The sequence below is a fragment of the Pangasianodon hypophthalmus genome, chromosome 12, assembly GCF_027358585.1.
Source record: "Pangasianodon hypophthalmus isolate fPanHyp1 chromosome 12, fPanHyp1.pri, whole genome shotgun sequence".
Taxonomy (NCBI): Eukaryota; Metazoa; Chordata; class Actinopteri; order Siluriformes; family Pangasiidae; genus Pangasianodon; species Pangasianodon hypophthalmus.
In genome coordinates this window covers 8,496,231-8,511,091 of record NC_069721.1, presented here as the reverse complement: position 1 = coordinate 8,511,091, position 14,861 = coordinate 8,496,231, and the positions used below count along the sequence as shown (strand labels likewise).

At 38.2% G+C, this 14,861-nt stretch overlaps 1 protein-coding gene across 4 annotated transcripts in view; it reads right to left on the bottom strand.

Moving 5' to 3' along the window:
- The window catches only part of spag9b (sperm associated antigen 9b), a 42,212-nt gene that overhangs the window by 15,142 nt on the left and 12,209 nt on the right, over positions 1 to 14,861 (bottom strand). For 2 of the 4 annotated variants that reach the window (XM_053239004.1, XM_026914896.3), the window contains exons 2-5: positions 13,406 to 13,526; positions 10,095 to 10,165; positions 9,547 to 9,641; positions 4,549 to 4,699 (exon numbers count right to left, since the gene is read on the bottom strand). In XM_053239004.1, coding sequence (XP_053094979.1) covers positions 4,549 to 4,699; positions 9,547 to 9,641; positions 10,095 to 10,165; positions 13,406 to 13,526 — 438 coding nt within the window. Of the gene's footprint in view, positions 1 to 4,548; positions 4,700 to 6,298; positions 6,859 to 9,546; positions 9,642 to 10,094; positions 10,166 to 13,405; positions 13,527 to 14,861 lie in introns of those variants that run through there. The other 2 variants (XM_053239005.1, XM_026914898.3) reach the window with 2 other exon arrangements.

The following is a 14,861-nucleotide window of genomic DNA, read 5'->3' as shown; positions in this document are numbered from 1 at the left end:
TTAATATTGCCTTTTCAAACAAAAATCGACTGTATCTGTGTGCTTTATGAAGAGCATGCCTCTCATTAAAATTAATTTGTTATGCAGCAACAAATAATCCTGTACGTGCTGCAGCACACAGCAGCCTGAATGCTCAAGTGTCTTCCTTTCTCCTCCCACTCTGCTTTCCCAAGTCTCACACATATAAAAGAGATGCCTGATGGGAGGTCACCGCCTGTTTGCAACATGCTATCGTAGCCTGTCTTGTTGCCATGGCAGCGTCTGTCCACCATTGTAAGCCTGGCACTTGCTTTGCCAAAAAAAAAAACCTGAGGTAAGCTTGGTAATATTATGGTGTGGCCTACTTTATTTCTTTCATAGCCAGTGTGTGGGAGAGACAAACAGGCCACCTTGTGTGGGAAACGGTAAATCTGCGAGAAATGTCGAGTCATAGAGGTCACAAAGGACAGCCTGTGTCTCCTCAGCAGGAGGCGTAGAAAACATGAACGCTCCTTTGTGTTACTGAATCTGAGGTGGGGATTAAAGCAACCGAGAAATTGGACTGGCTTTTGAGAATTAACTGATAACGTCCAATTGTCAACAACAGTAACAGTCTCACAGTAACAGTGTTTTGGCGAAATTCATCCACTACTGGGCATAACAAAACCTGCTGCACTTCATACATACATTATATATATATATATATATATATATATATATATATATATATATATATATATATATATATATATATATATATACACACACACACACACACACACACACACACACATACATATATATATATATATATATATATATATATATATATATATATATATATATATATATATATATATATATATATATATACACACATAGTTACAATAGCTCAGGTCAAAATATAACAAAAATTAGTCTTAGTTTTAAAAGTAAAAAAGTGCAAAAACATTTAATTAATACAGCCTTTAGTAATATCTATATCGCACGTGATACAGTAAAAGGCAACAAAAAAAAGTGTGGGAAACCTTTGGAGTGATATAATTCCATTAAAGCCTCATCTTTTATCACATTAGCAATTAATAATAGTCAGACTGTCACTGAAAGCATTTTTGGCTTTAGTTTTGCTTCGAGGAGCTGAAATCTGATCTCCACATCAGCTTGTTCCATGAAGTATATCAATAACGAAGACACAAACCTCAAGGTCGGTCTAGGTCAGTCTATTCAAAACAGTACAGTTCAAGATTGCAGCATAAAAACTCTATGGCCAAAAGAATGTGGACACCTGATCATCACACCCATATGTGGTTCTTCCCCAAACTGCTGCTGCCAAAGAATGTCTTTGTATGCTGTAGCATTACAATTTCCCTTCACTGGAACTTAGAGGTCCAAACCTGTTCCATCATGTCAATGCCCGTGTGCACAAAATGAGCTCCTTAAAAACACGGTTCGCCAAAGTTGGAGTGGAAGAACCCGAGTGTCCTGCACAGAGCCCTGACCTCAACTCCACTGAACACCTTTGGGATGAACTGGAACGCAGACTGCACCTGATCTATTACTAATGAACACGTTCAAACAACAACTCAAGCCCATTTCTACCAGGTACACACCCAGACACCCTGTAAAGGCAACACATTAAGTCATAATAGTTATCATTTACCAACATCATGGCATGGATGTTGGCACCAGAATGGCTGGCTGGAGTATTTCAGAAACTGCTGATCTCCTGGGAATTTCACAAACAACAGTCAATATACAAAAAAACATCATGTGTATGGCAGGTCTGTAGGCTGAAACACCTTATTGATGAGAGAGATCAGAGGAGAATGACCAAACTGGTCTGAGCTGAACGGAAGTCTACAGTAACTCAATCACTCATTACCACTGTGGTGAGCAGAAAGGCATCTCAGAACACACAACACATCAATCCTTGAGGTGCACGGGGTACAACAGCAGAAGGTTCCACTACCACTACCACATGCCACAATCAACGTCACAGAAATCACACTTTTTCTTCATTGTGATGTTTGATGTGATCATTAACTGAAGCTCTTGACCTGTATCTACATGATTTTATGCATTGTGCTGCTGCCACATGATTGGCTGATTAGATAACTGCATGAATGTGCAGGTGTACAGGGGTTCCTAATAAAGTGGACAGTGAGTGTATGATCACATTGCTGCACTGGACAGTTATGATATTGTGTTCTATGTGAACATAAAGTGAGACTTTATCCCTGTAGCTGTGACTATAATATCCCATTTAATCAGCATAATCACGCTCTAGATCAGCTTTCATTTTCTTCAGTGAAAACCATATAGAGGACACAATGATAGCAATTAACGGACAGACTCATCTAGTGAGTGCCTTTAAAATTCCCTGTAGTGGATTTTAATTGGTGTGTGCAGTTAGAGGACACCTGTAGCCATTATTGCTAATGTTTTACTGTGTAGTCATTCCTGCTTTTCATAAATTTCAAAGCTTTTGTTTCAAAGTAAAAAGCCTTTACAGAGCATTTAAAAATGGTAGAAAGCATAACATACAACTTGCATCTGACTTTTTGGTCAGATTTAGAAAAAGAGTGTGACATTCTTCCTTTTATTACTATTATTATTAATATTATCATTATTATTATTGTGAGTGGTAGTAGTAGTAATGATGTTAGTAGCTGTAGTAAAAGAAGAAGGAGCAGAAGTGGTAGTGGTACTACTAGTAGTGGTTGTGGGTAGTACTGGAAGTGGCAATAGTAGCAGTAGTAGAAGCAGTCGCACTACAAGTAGTAGTAGTAGCAGTACAAGTGGTGGTGGTAGTAGTAGTAGTAGAAGAAGAGTTGGTAGTGGTAGTACTAGTAGTAGTAGAAGTGGTAGTGGTGGTGGTGGTAGTACTACTAGTAGTAGTAGTAGTACTAGCAGTAATGGTAGTAGTAGGAGAGTAAAGTACTAGTGGTGGTGGTGGGGGTAGTACTAGTAGTAGAAGAAGAGTTGGTAGTGGTAGTACTAGTAGTAGTAGTAGAAGTGGTAGTGGTGGTAGTAGTACTAGCAGTAATGGTAGTAGTAGGAGAGTAAAGTACTAGTAGTGGTGGTGGGGGTAGTAGTAGTAGTAGACATGGTATTTCTAGTACTAGTAGTGGTAGTAGTAGAAGAATTGGTAGTAGCAGTAGACATAGTAGTGGTAGTAGTACCAGAAGTGGTAGTGGTGGTAGTTGTAGAAGTAGCAGCCTAAGCTATACCTGCATTTATGAATATTATAACTATGAAGTTCATGTTTTGTAGCAAACATCTAAATAAGAGACGGGCAGCTTACAGACCACAGCAGTTTTATCCATCCAAAATAGTAACACACAAGTAACTCACACTGGCCCTGGCATGAAAATAGAGAAATATATGTTTAATTTGTAAGTGACATTATACTGAAAGAGAATTCAGCTGGCCTTTTTCGACCAAACCCAATAACTATGTTAGCTGTAGTTGCTGCTAATTTACAAATATATTTTTTCACCTTCTAATAATATTATTACTTGTCATGGAACAATTTTTTTTGTGGTGGCAGAAACAACTTACATTAAAAGTAGATATATGAAACAATGTTTGCAGTTTCTTTGCTGTACTTTTTCCTTTTGCTTTGTAAATTGCTGTACAAAAGCAGCAAAATAATCAAAGTTGTGTTATGGCCTTGACTTAATTCGCAATCACACACTCCCTCCATGTTCTATTGCTTAAATCTATCTCTGTATAACTGAACTGTGGTATTGCCTGTGCTGTTGCTGAACACTCAAGTTACTAAACTGCAGGCAGTTTCAAAAGATTCAGAGGATCTTTTTTTCTTGCTCAAAATAGCATTTTATAACAAAAAGTTATATCTACTGTATGTGTACATATCAAAATAATCCTAACTACAGCAAAAAGACAGTGTGGTGCAAAAAAATAGACACTTTAGCTTGGCTTAATAAATTGATTGACCCTGTATATGAGATATCATCTGCCAGACTACACATAATGAAACTATGCAGTAAAAGTTAGAGACTACAAAAGAATGAATTCTGTTTGAAAATCAAGACAAGATGGCCTATAAGACACAAGAGTTATGTGGCTGATTTTTTTACTCTTGATTTTTGATTTATTTGTGCACTAGGATGAAGAGGATGACAGCAGTTAATGATTCTTTTTGCACAGACTTTGTGTTCACCAGAAGCTTCGAGAGAAGGAGGAGTGAAAAATGGACATTCTGTAACCGTTACTCTCATCCTCATTCACTCTCTATTTAAGCATGCAGGACGTAGCAAGCAGAGCCTCCAACTCAGAAAAGGCTTCCTCTCTGCTGGCACACTGCTGCGCCTGCTATTTTAATACACGTTGTGTCCGGATCCTTTCAAAAAGACAAGCTCTCAGTACAAACCAGCAATGTCGTCATCGAGTTCGATCCTGGGAGAAAGACTGCGCATTCAGTATGCATCATCGCTAACAGAACCGCATTCGTTAATTACATAAGAGGTGGCTAGTGAGAAAAGTAAATGAATAAACAATGAAGATGAACTGTAATAGTAAGGAATAACAGTGTGTTTTGCCCACCTTGAGGCTGGTGTTGGAATGAGGATGACTCAAGTCGTTGAACCTCCATGCGTCCGTCCCTGGAGTCGCTACTTGCTCCCTCTGCAGTTCGGGGGTCCTCACATCACCGCTCTGCAGCTGGAAGATCCCCAGAGACACAGGCCGCTCCTTTCTGTTACCACAGACAGAACCGAATGACAAATGTTAAATGTTATTACTGAGCCTTAATTAGGTTTAATCACAGAAAAACATTAATCTCTCAAATTTATCACTAATGATACCCACTGGAGTTCAGTAATTAACATCAAATCTAAAAGTTTTTAAAAACGATGGCTTAGATAATTCAATAGAATACTGTTGCTCAGACGGCTTCAGGAGTTTGATCTGGCTCGTTTTTCATTAAACTATATTTCCACTGCTCCCTTTTCTCATGTCACATGCTGGTTTCCATGGTGAAGTGGGAGCTCTATTCAGTGTGTGCGGATCCCAACATGCTGACTGCTCATTCTGGGAAGCTACATCCCAGCCAGGTCACCACACGTAGCTCTAACTACAGCAAAAACAAATCACTGAGTAACAGAATGCCTGATATGTAAACCAGAACAGCTGATATATTTAAAATATAATAGGACTTTCAGCGACCTTAAGCTTCTTTAATGAACTCAATCATGCACAAGCCCAAGAAGATAGATTAAAAAAAGCATAAATAAAAGCAGAACACAGAAACAACCCACACAGACAACTCATATTAAAGGACAGCCAAGAGTGTAAATATGGATAAAAGATGAAGATGAAGTGTTACATACGAGTAGGCAGCGATGTGTCTTTCAGGACCCATGGCGTGGCTTATATAAACACCCTGTCCAAACTTGCCAGTTTCTAATTAATTCTGTCTGATGTTTACATCGATAACATTGCTGACGGCTAATTCTCACATGATAGCTACTGTTTAAAGTTAAACATGCAAAGAGAGTTTCAAAACATACTGCTGACACGGGAATAACAATATGGTGAACTACCACACACTCCACAACCACACTTTTATAAAAGCTGATTTTGACTTTAAAGTTATCTGTTCTTCTTTTATTTCCCTTCCATCATAGTTGTTCTTTTGCACCAACACTGTAGTTTGATCACCATTTTAAAAACACAATGGCATACATACCACTAGCCAATACAACCATACCATGGAGAGCAAACAATCATGGAACCTGTACGCAGGTACAGTACAAAAAGAGATACAGGCTCATCAACATCTTGTGCACAACAAAGCTGGGGAATAACTAGGGAAACTGAAAAGCTACCATGAGGGAACAATAACAAGCTGGGAGATATGGCATTGCAGGGTGAGACATGGCCCAGCCCTACCCTGTAACTTATAGAGGAAAACACTACACTGGTGTTTATCTACAAAAAAAACTCTTTGACAGATTTGAATACTTTGGAGCAGTATACACAGTGAAAGCACTCCCGATGTTTACCACTGCAGACTAAACTGCACTAGAGATGAGAAGCTAAAAAATAACCGAGATGAAGCAGGAAAAAAAGCACGCAAAGGAAAATTAATTCCAATCAAGTAAACGAATAGGTTGAAAGGCAGGAGAGGATAAATAAACATTTGATAACAATTTGGGGCTAAAAAACTACAAAAGTGGACTATACTAATATTAGAAGCAAATAAAATGATGAAATTTATAATCAGCCTTATATATAGAACAATATTCCTTGTGACAGAGCTAGCTTCTCTTCATCACTCTTTCTCTGTGCGTACCTGCTGTTTCTGGGGAGTGTGATGGCGGGCAGGCCGTTAGAAACAGAGTAATGCACCAGCAGCAGCACCGAGAGTGAGACCAGCACGGCCGAGTTGATGACCACGGCTCCCCCCACGAAGCCAAACACAAACAGCAGCATGCAGCCCGGACTCATGGTCGTGGCCACACGTTACGGGCCGCCCAGCGCCCCCTGACACACCAAAACAATCCCATCAGCATCGGCAGCGCTGACGATACACATCCGTCTACACACCAGTGTGTGTGGCTCTGCAGCCTCTCAGTGCTGTGACATCATCCGCTCTGACACACACACACGCAGGCAGGCAGGCAGGCAGGGCAAAGTGAAAACCGGCTTTGCAGCAGCTGCTCCTGCCGTTTTCACGTTTCTTTTTCCTGCCCTCCCACTGTCGTTCTGACACTGCCTTTCACTGCTCATCTACTGTCTCCTCATCAACGCTTGCTTGTTAGTAAAACCACCTCGGTGCTGAGCAGCACAGAGCTCCCTCTCCCTCATTTTCTCTCCATTTCACACTGCGGTAGCATCAGACTGACTGCTCATTTCATATGCTTCCTCTCTGCTCGCTCCTCAGCTCCCTTAAAACCTATTGGCTGAGAATAAACAGAAGAGCTCTGGGAGGGGGGGACTGTGGGAACAGGGACTTACAAATCCTGTACCGAGCACAGAGTTGTGGCACTTGCATCAGTGACTCGTACACACACTGCACTGCACTTGTCTTTTTTTTTTTTTTTTTTCCTTGTATAACAAATTGTTTCTTATTAATGTTTTAATCCCCAAGAAACTGTTAAAATGGCCAGGAAGCATTTAACCCTCATTATAAAACCTGATCTGTGCATTAATACACAGTTCTGTGTTAACAAATCTGACCCAAACATTAACATACGGCAGGGGTGGATAAATCTTAAATCCATGTGTTAGCCTACAGATAAAATGGCAGCTCTAATGCAATGCTCAGTCCCATGTTTTGGTTGCCCTGAAACCTAACTGATTATGCTAAAAACTGTAGCTAGCATAATGTAAAAAGTTTGCCAAGCTTCTTAGCTAGTGCATAAATACAGACACAAGAAAGTACAGCAATTCACGCGTAGGGTTCGACTCGGCCGTAATCATTATCCTTTTTAAAGAAAGTGTCTGAGGTAGCACATCAGGGTTTCCACATACTGCGTGTTCAAAGGGTCTTATGTCATCCGTGTATGCTAATTAATCTGCCTATTAAAAGTCAATGTGTGTAGTACAGCAGGCGATGGGATTCAAAACGAGTAGCATGTGCTATGGTACAATAAAATTATTATTATTATTATTATCATTATTATTATTATTATTATTATTATTATCATCACAGCTGGTACCCACTCAAACTTAGTTTGAGGTGAAGCTGCATAAGAAGAGAGTATTTTAGAGAATGATTTACATGCTCCTAAAATAAAGGCTGCCTCATTTGGCAATAAAAATTCAGCCATCATTTTAGATATTTTATTTTATATTTATTATATATCGAGGTGACAAGAGCGGATGAGAGTTCCAAATCATGGCATGTTGCTCTGACTAAAACTCAGAGCTAACATTTTCTTTACTGTTTTAATACACCTCATAATTTACAATCAACCACATAAACTCACTATTATTTATAACAGTTATCATTTTGGCCATTATTGTGCAGCCTTAGTACACTCACATTTGTGTTTGGGTGAAGTAGCTCCCAGAGTTAGCATGCGATTGTAAAGAAATAATTGTGACATGCAGAGCATGCTAGAAGTGATGAGGTATGATAATTATAAAGCAGTCTCAAGGCCCTTTTTTATTTAAATGCCGATCAGACAGAAAAGGTAGATGTGGTATTATACTATATTGTGCTATCATATGCTGTGTATTACGGAAGGAATACTTATTTATTAAAGAACATCCATCCATCCATCTAACCATTCTCTGTACTTTTTGCAGGTGTGCTATATACATTAATTAGGTAATTCATACTCATATACAGTACTGTGCAAAAGGCACTTGTTTTTTTTAGTGCAAATGTTGTTTTGGATTTTTCTTTTATGACTTTATCGAGTCAGTACAAAAACATTTTAGATTTCCAAACATTAGTTTTCCAGCACAAAATTAAATGCTACAGAAAAATGCCTCTTATATAAGAGACCGCTTTTCAGATAAAAAAACCATAATGAAGGCTGCTGGGTTTTGCTGCAAAAATAAGAAGCAAGTGCGACAGTCAAAGTCTCCAGAAGAACTGTGGCTGCTTCTGCAAGATGCTCAGTAACACTTACAGCTCATTTCCTTATAAAACTGCACATTGCACATGAGACTACTTTTTTTTTTTTTAGCAAAGGATCATCACACCAAATATAACTGTATGTAAATCATACTCAGGTTAATCAATTAACCTTATCTGAAGAACTTTTTCCTCTCTTTTCATTCGCCTTGTTGCTCAATGCTCTTGACAAACCCATGTGCTGTGATTGGTCCTATCAGACATCGCAAGGAGCAGTGGGTCAGAGCTTGACCAGGGCATCACCAAAGCACACAGTAAGGGCACATAAACGGCACTTGTGAGCACGCTTCTGAAGCCTAATATGAGAAATGGGACAAATATAGCTCACATATACAAGCACTGCAAGACAGCAGGTGTGCTTTTTGGGATGGGGGAAAAATAAAATTAAAAATTAAAAACAAATAAACTGACTTGCTCCACATGGATGATTTCACCACTGTGTCTCAGCAGCCACATTTCCACCTCCCTTCACACTCTCAGTCTATTACAGAGTGTGTGTGTGAGCTGCTGCACTGCCCCACATCATTACCATCCACCAGCGGATTTTCTCAATCCGCCAAAGCCTCCGCTTTTCTCTCACTCTTTCTCCAACTATCACACACTTGACTGGGCTAAGATACTGCTGACCTACATTTGGAGATGTTTGCACATTTGCATCAGTGTGTATCCAAGACTCTATGTGTATCATAACAGTCTATTCATCAACATACTCAACCAGTGCTAAATAAGGAGATTAAATCGAAACGAAATTGGTACACTTCATGCAACCCTTCTTGCTTTACAGTCATATTTATTTTAGTAGTGAAGGTAATTTCAAGTCATTGCACGATTCTGTGCAAATCGAAACAACTGAAAATACAGAAACATGGATTCTTTTGAGAGAGCCACAGATGAGAGGAGAGAGAGATAAAAGCCGATCAGTTATGAATAAGGTGGCTTGAAATCACACTCACTTATGTCTGCTCAAAGTGCTAGTGTCTGTGGCTTCCACCCCTGTCAGCTGCTGCATTTTGGTACGCTCCAGATGCTCCATGTAACTGTGGATCATCTGCAAAAAGGCAAAATGATTATCAACCAGAACAGAAGCAGATAAACTGTGATTAGTGTGAAGTTTAAGGCATCCCACCTTTAGAAGACGCACAATTAAACAGTTACTAACTGGAATCGCAATCTTCTTTCTATTCAGGTGTTTAAGAAATTTGGTTGGTGCTATGTGTATGCATGAGCGTTCTGAAAATTCACAGGTAGTTACACAGTGCACCACATGACAATATGAGAAATCAGAACACTTACAGGCACTACAGCATGTTTATAAGTCCCCAAAAACTTATTATAGTACTGTATTACACTTTTCACCAAAATCCTTACAGCTTAACAAGCATGAACTTTACAGACAGTATTACAATTAAGCCTAATTCTAACAATTACAATAATATTTACATTATTTTAAAAAGATATTTTTATGTCATGTATTACCACCCCAAACACACACAGTCCTCACCTCAGTGTGTCGATGATGGAGGGCATTGTACTCTCTCTTCAGTTCTGATTCACGTTCCTCTAATCTTCCAACTGAACAACAGACAGTGACATCATTGCTTAGCGTCTCTCTATTAGTCAACACCTAAACAGATTTTATTAACCTGAAAAAGGCAACTTCTGTCAGACAACGACAGGATTTCTGAGATTTGACACCTCTGAAAAGGATTTATCAGGGACTGAATCCAAATTCAACATGGTGTGATTAAATGCAATAACGCTAATCGACCACAAGAGGTCTTTAGTGCAACACAAAACACACAGCAGTAATTTACTGTCAGCCAAGAATGACAACAAAGAAGGAGTTCACGGTGGACATTAGGAGAGAAAAAGGACAAAATGCATAACCTAGTCATAAACTGGAAGGTTCATAGTACAATTTGGTTATTATTAGTACATTACAGTTATAGCACTCCACTGGCCATAAGCTGACACTAAAATTTACAGATTTATAAGCAACCAGCTGAGTGCGTAAGCTTACTTTACACAGCTATTACAGAATTAACATAAGTGCATGTCCAGTCCAGTCCATGTTACACACTTGACACTTTTATTAGTGACATAAAAGGAAAACCAATTTAAACCATTTTAAATAAATCAAGCAACTTCTCTGTCCAAATAACAACATAAACTTATTCAATATATATTTTAAAAAAGATTTTAAAAAAAACCCTATTAAATAGCGATGACATGTTGATACAGAAACGTAAATTTTTATACGAGAACAAAACAGAAAACGTTCTCGAGTAGCATGTAGACTGATCACATGGAGATATGCATGAAGCAAGATTTAAATATAGCAATATAATTAGTAGATAATTAGCAGCTCCTTCATTTTTTTTTACCAGCCAAAGAAATCACAGTGCTGGTGTTTTGTTTTCTGTTCTCTCACAAGACTGAGGGATTCTGAATTTCTGAATGCCGCGCAAACCGAAAGTAATGCTACCAAACCAAATGTGTCTTTCACGTCCCATGTCCTTTCCCGTTCTGTGAGTTTGCTTTTCTGCATGAATTTTATTTGCATTTGGTCTAGCTGCTGCTTTAGCTAAAAGGCAGAAAAGGGTAGTCTGTAGGTGTCTTCTATATCACCATAGCAACAGGTCAAAAAGTGCAACTGCTACAGCTAAACTAGAGATGTTGTCACTTCAGTACACAACCTCACACTGAGACTCCCTTCCTTATAAAGTCTGGCATGATCACTGATCGTTGCTTACTACTTGCACATCGAGTTTTTCTGGAATGATATAGAACTAAAAAACTGACAGTTATCAGTTTGAATGTAATTATCTCTCTCATGCTTTTCTTGAGAATGTCTGACAAAACATGTTCTTCAGTTTTCACCTGGGAAAGTCAACTAAGTGCCACATCTCTTTATTAAAACATTTGGTCTGAAAGGGAAACAAATCTAATTTGGCTTAATTTTGTAATTTATTTTGACTGAACAAGAAACAGTTATTTTTAACACTTGAATCATTCATTTACTGGGAGGTTACATTTGATCACGTCATACAGTATTGTTTAATAAACTTTAAAAAGCAGTAATATTAGGAAGAGATGAGTGATTAAGGACTGATTTATATAAACAAGCAAAGTGAACTGGAATGAATAAGAAGGCAGAAGAACAGTTATCAGATGAGAAGCTGGCAAGAGAGAAATAGTCCCTACTGCGTATTCATGATTCAATGAATTAAAAGAAATGACTCTTTTTAAAAACTATTTAAAACAGATGAAGAAAAGACTACCCTGCATGCCACTCAGGGTGTTTCCCTGCCTCATGCCCAGGGCTCACGGGATAGGCTCCGGATCCACCATCACCACCCTGTCCAGGATAAAGCGCTTACTCAGTTCACATGTCCCAACTAGTTTTGTAGATGACAAGTGAAACTCAGGAAGTGCAAACTACTGGAAATCACACATAACGACCGGGAATATTGAATCATTGACTAGCATATACTACTATTTCCAGTCATTGACTAAGTTTAGCTGATAAAATGTAACGTTTTATTCCGACTCACTCTGTCCAGCCTAAAAATTGTTTACAAGGCAAGACATTTGTCAATTTCTGATTGTGAAAATCATGTATTAGAGCTGCAGCATAACAGTTTTCAAAATAGGTCTAGTAGTGAGACACTAAAGTGTTGTAAACTTTGGTCTTTAAGTCAAGAACTATAACATGAGAGCATCATGCTTGAGGAAAGGTCACAACAGAAGTTTCTAGTCCATTTATTTCAGGAGAGAAAAACATTTAAGGAGCTGACAGCATTGCCTAGATGTGTCATTTGCTTTGAGCAGTTATGCAATCACCGCCCACCTAGAGATCGGCTTGGCGGTGAACGTGCTCATCAGCCCATCATGTGGGGGAGCTCAGCAGCCCTTCAGGTATTATCCAATTCAGCCCATTCTTAGCTAACACATATCTGAACAGGAAAACAGCTAACTAGCAAACTAGAGCACGTGTCATCAACTGGCAGACTGCAGTCCGGATGTGAACCCGAAGTATTTTCAGCGGATCAAACTACAGCACAAATATGCTGCAGCAGAAGCCATCAAGTATGGAGCGGGGAGAAAAAAGAAAAAAAAAAAAAAAACAGTGAGGAGTTTTTTTAAACATGAACCTGCTCAGCTTCTGTAGCAGATCCTCTGTTGAGGCTAATTATATGCAATAATGTCATTTATTACAGGCAGCTTTCTAATCTGGTCTGACCAGTGACATCACATAACATGGCTTGTTACAAAAAACCAGAGATAGAAATAGAATATTTAAAGACGACTGGACAGAGAAGTACATGTTTAATGCCTGCATAAAGCAAAACACATCTGTTCATGTCCATGGAGTCAAACGAAACATAATTTCAAATTGATGTACATTATTTATAGCAAAGAACTAATCACTAATGGTTAAAATTAAAAAAGTGACTGTTTTTGCCATTCAATTATGTCAAATTTTTTGTTGAACTACAGCCCTAAACTGAAGAAATGTATAAGGAGAAATTATCTTAATCTAGACAATAATTTAATAAACAGAAACGCCAGCAAATGATTTTACACCCAATATTCTCTTGTTTTGGTGACTGTATACAGGTAAGAAAAGTAGAAGTCACTAAAGAGGTGTCAGTGCTGCTGACTGATAACTGAAAAAGCAGGAGGGAAAAAAAAAAAAAACATACCAGTGTCTCCAGTATTGCCGTACCAAGGAGTCAAAAACCAATAGATGCTGGCACCTCTGGTCTCTGAAGTGGATAAATACACTTTGCCGTGAACTGAAATACTCACTCTGGTCTGCGTAGTTCTTGGTCTTGAGCTCCATCTGTCTGGTCTGGCCCTCCAGCATCGTCACTTTGCTTTGCAGATCTTTCCTCTCTTGCTCCTGTAAGTCCTCAATCTCCATATACCTCTAAAGCAAAACAAGACACAAGCTGCTTTAGTTTAAACACTAAACACAAAACTGGAAAGCAGACAGTAAAGAGTTACACTAATCTATACAATGGACAGCCTGAAAAAAATACAAGATCTTCCATTTCTCTCTGAAGATATAATGACCAAAGTTACAGTTCTAATGTACGTGCTGACAGTGCTGTGTGTAAGTTTATAGTAAAGCAACACTGAACATGCAGCTCATACACTCATACTGAATGTCATTTAGCAGAATAGTAACTTGAGGAATTTGTACTTTCAAGCCTTTTATCAGTGTTTAATGAAAATTTATTTTAACACATTTCTTCTCAAAGTAATACTGAATTACAGAAATAAAAACATTATCAGGCTTATAAAAACATGAAAATGTGTTAGCAACTGGGGAAAAAATGTCCAGGCTGTGTTTTTCAAATAAGCAATATAATACATAAAATAAAAGTACAAAATAAAGGACAGTGTCCATGCAAATAAATTAACTTTGCATCCACAGTTTGACTTGCTGTAACTACTATATATGTGGAATCAAGTTCCCTTTGAAAAGAATAAAACCACTATTTTATTTAAGTTTCTCAAAGAAACTTTCAGGAAAGTTTCATATTAGAGCTACATCACGTGTTTCTGAGCCTGAGGAAAGGCTTTTACATTATTTTTAATGTAAAATGTATTTACATTTTCTTCATAAACAGAATACACACCTATGTCTACCAGCTTTTAATTTGTGTTTATACTGGAGTTTGAACAGTTTTTTTGATGTGTCTCAAAACATTTAATCTACATTATATTTATTTATTATACACGGCAATTTCCAGTTTACTCTTACAGATCTACCGAGATCAGGACATCATTTACGCAATTATTCTTGGCAAATCCCCCACAACACACCCATTAACTGCGCACAATTTATCAGCATGCACGCACAAATTAGTGCAGGAGTGCAATAAATCAGAGCTTCAGTGTACAATAAATTAGAGATGGAGTCCTAATACTGCTCTGCACCTTTTGGACTGGCAGTCAACCACTATATGGTACGACTAAACTACACCTACTATTATTCAAAAGACTCTTTATTCTTTTACTCCCATTACATGCATAATCCCTCTCTCAATGTCTTTATACTTAAAAGATTATCCTTAGACTCCTGGAATTCATCCACACTGATCTGACTGGTGTTGAATTATCAGAAGAAATTAGTTTTAGCTAAAACCAAACATCATCGTTGAATCAGTTTACGTTTCTTATTTGACATGTTTCTTATTTAAGATCATGTAAAGTGTGTGAATGAGGAACAAAAACTACACATCATATTAATAGTGAT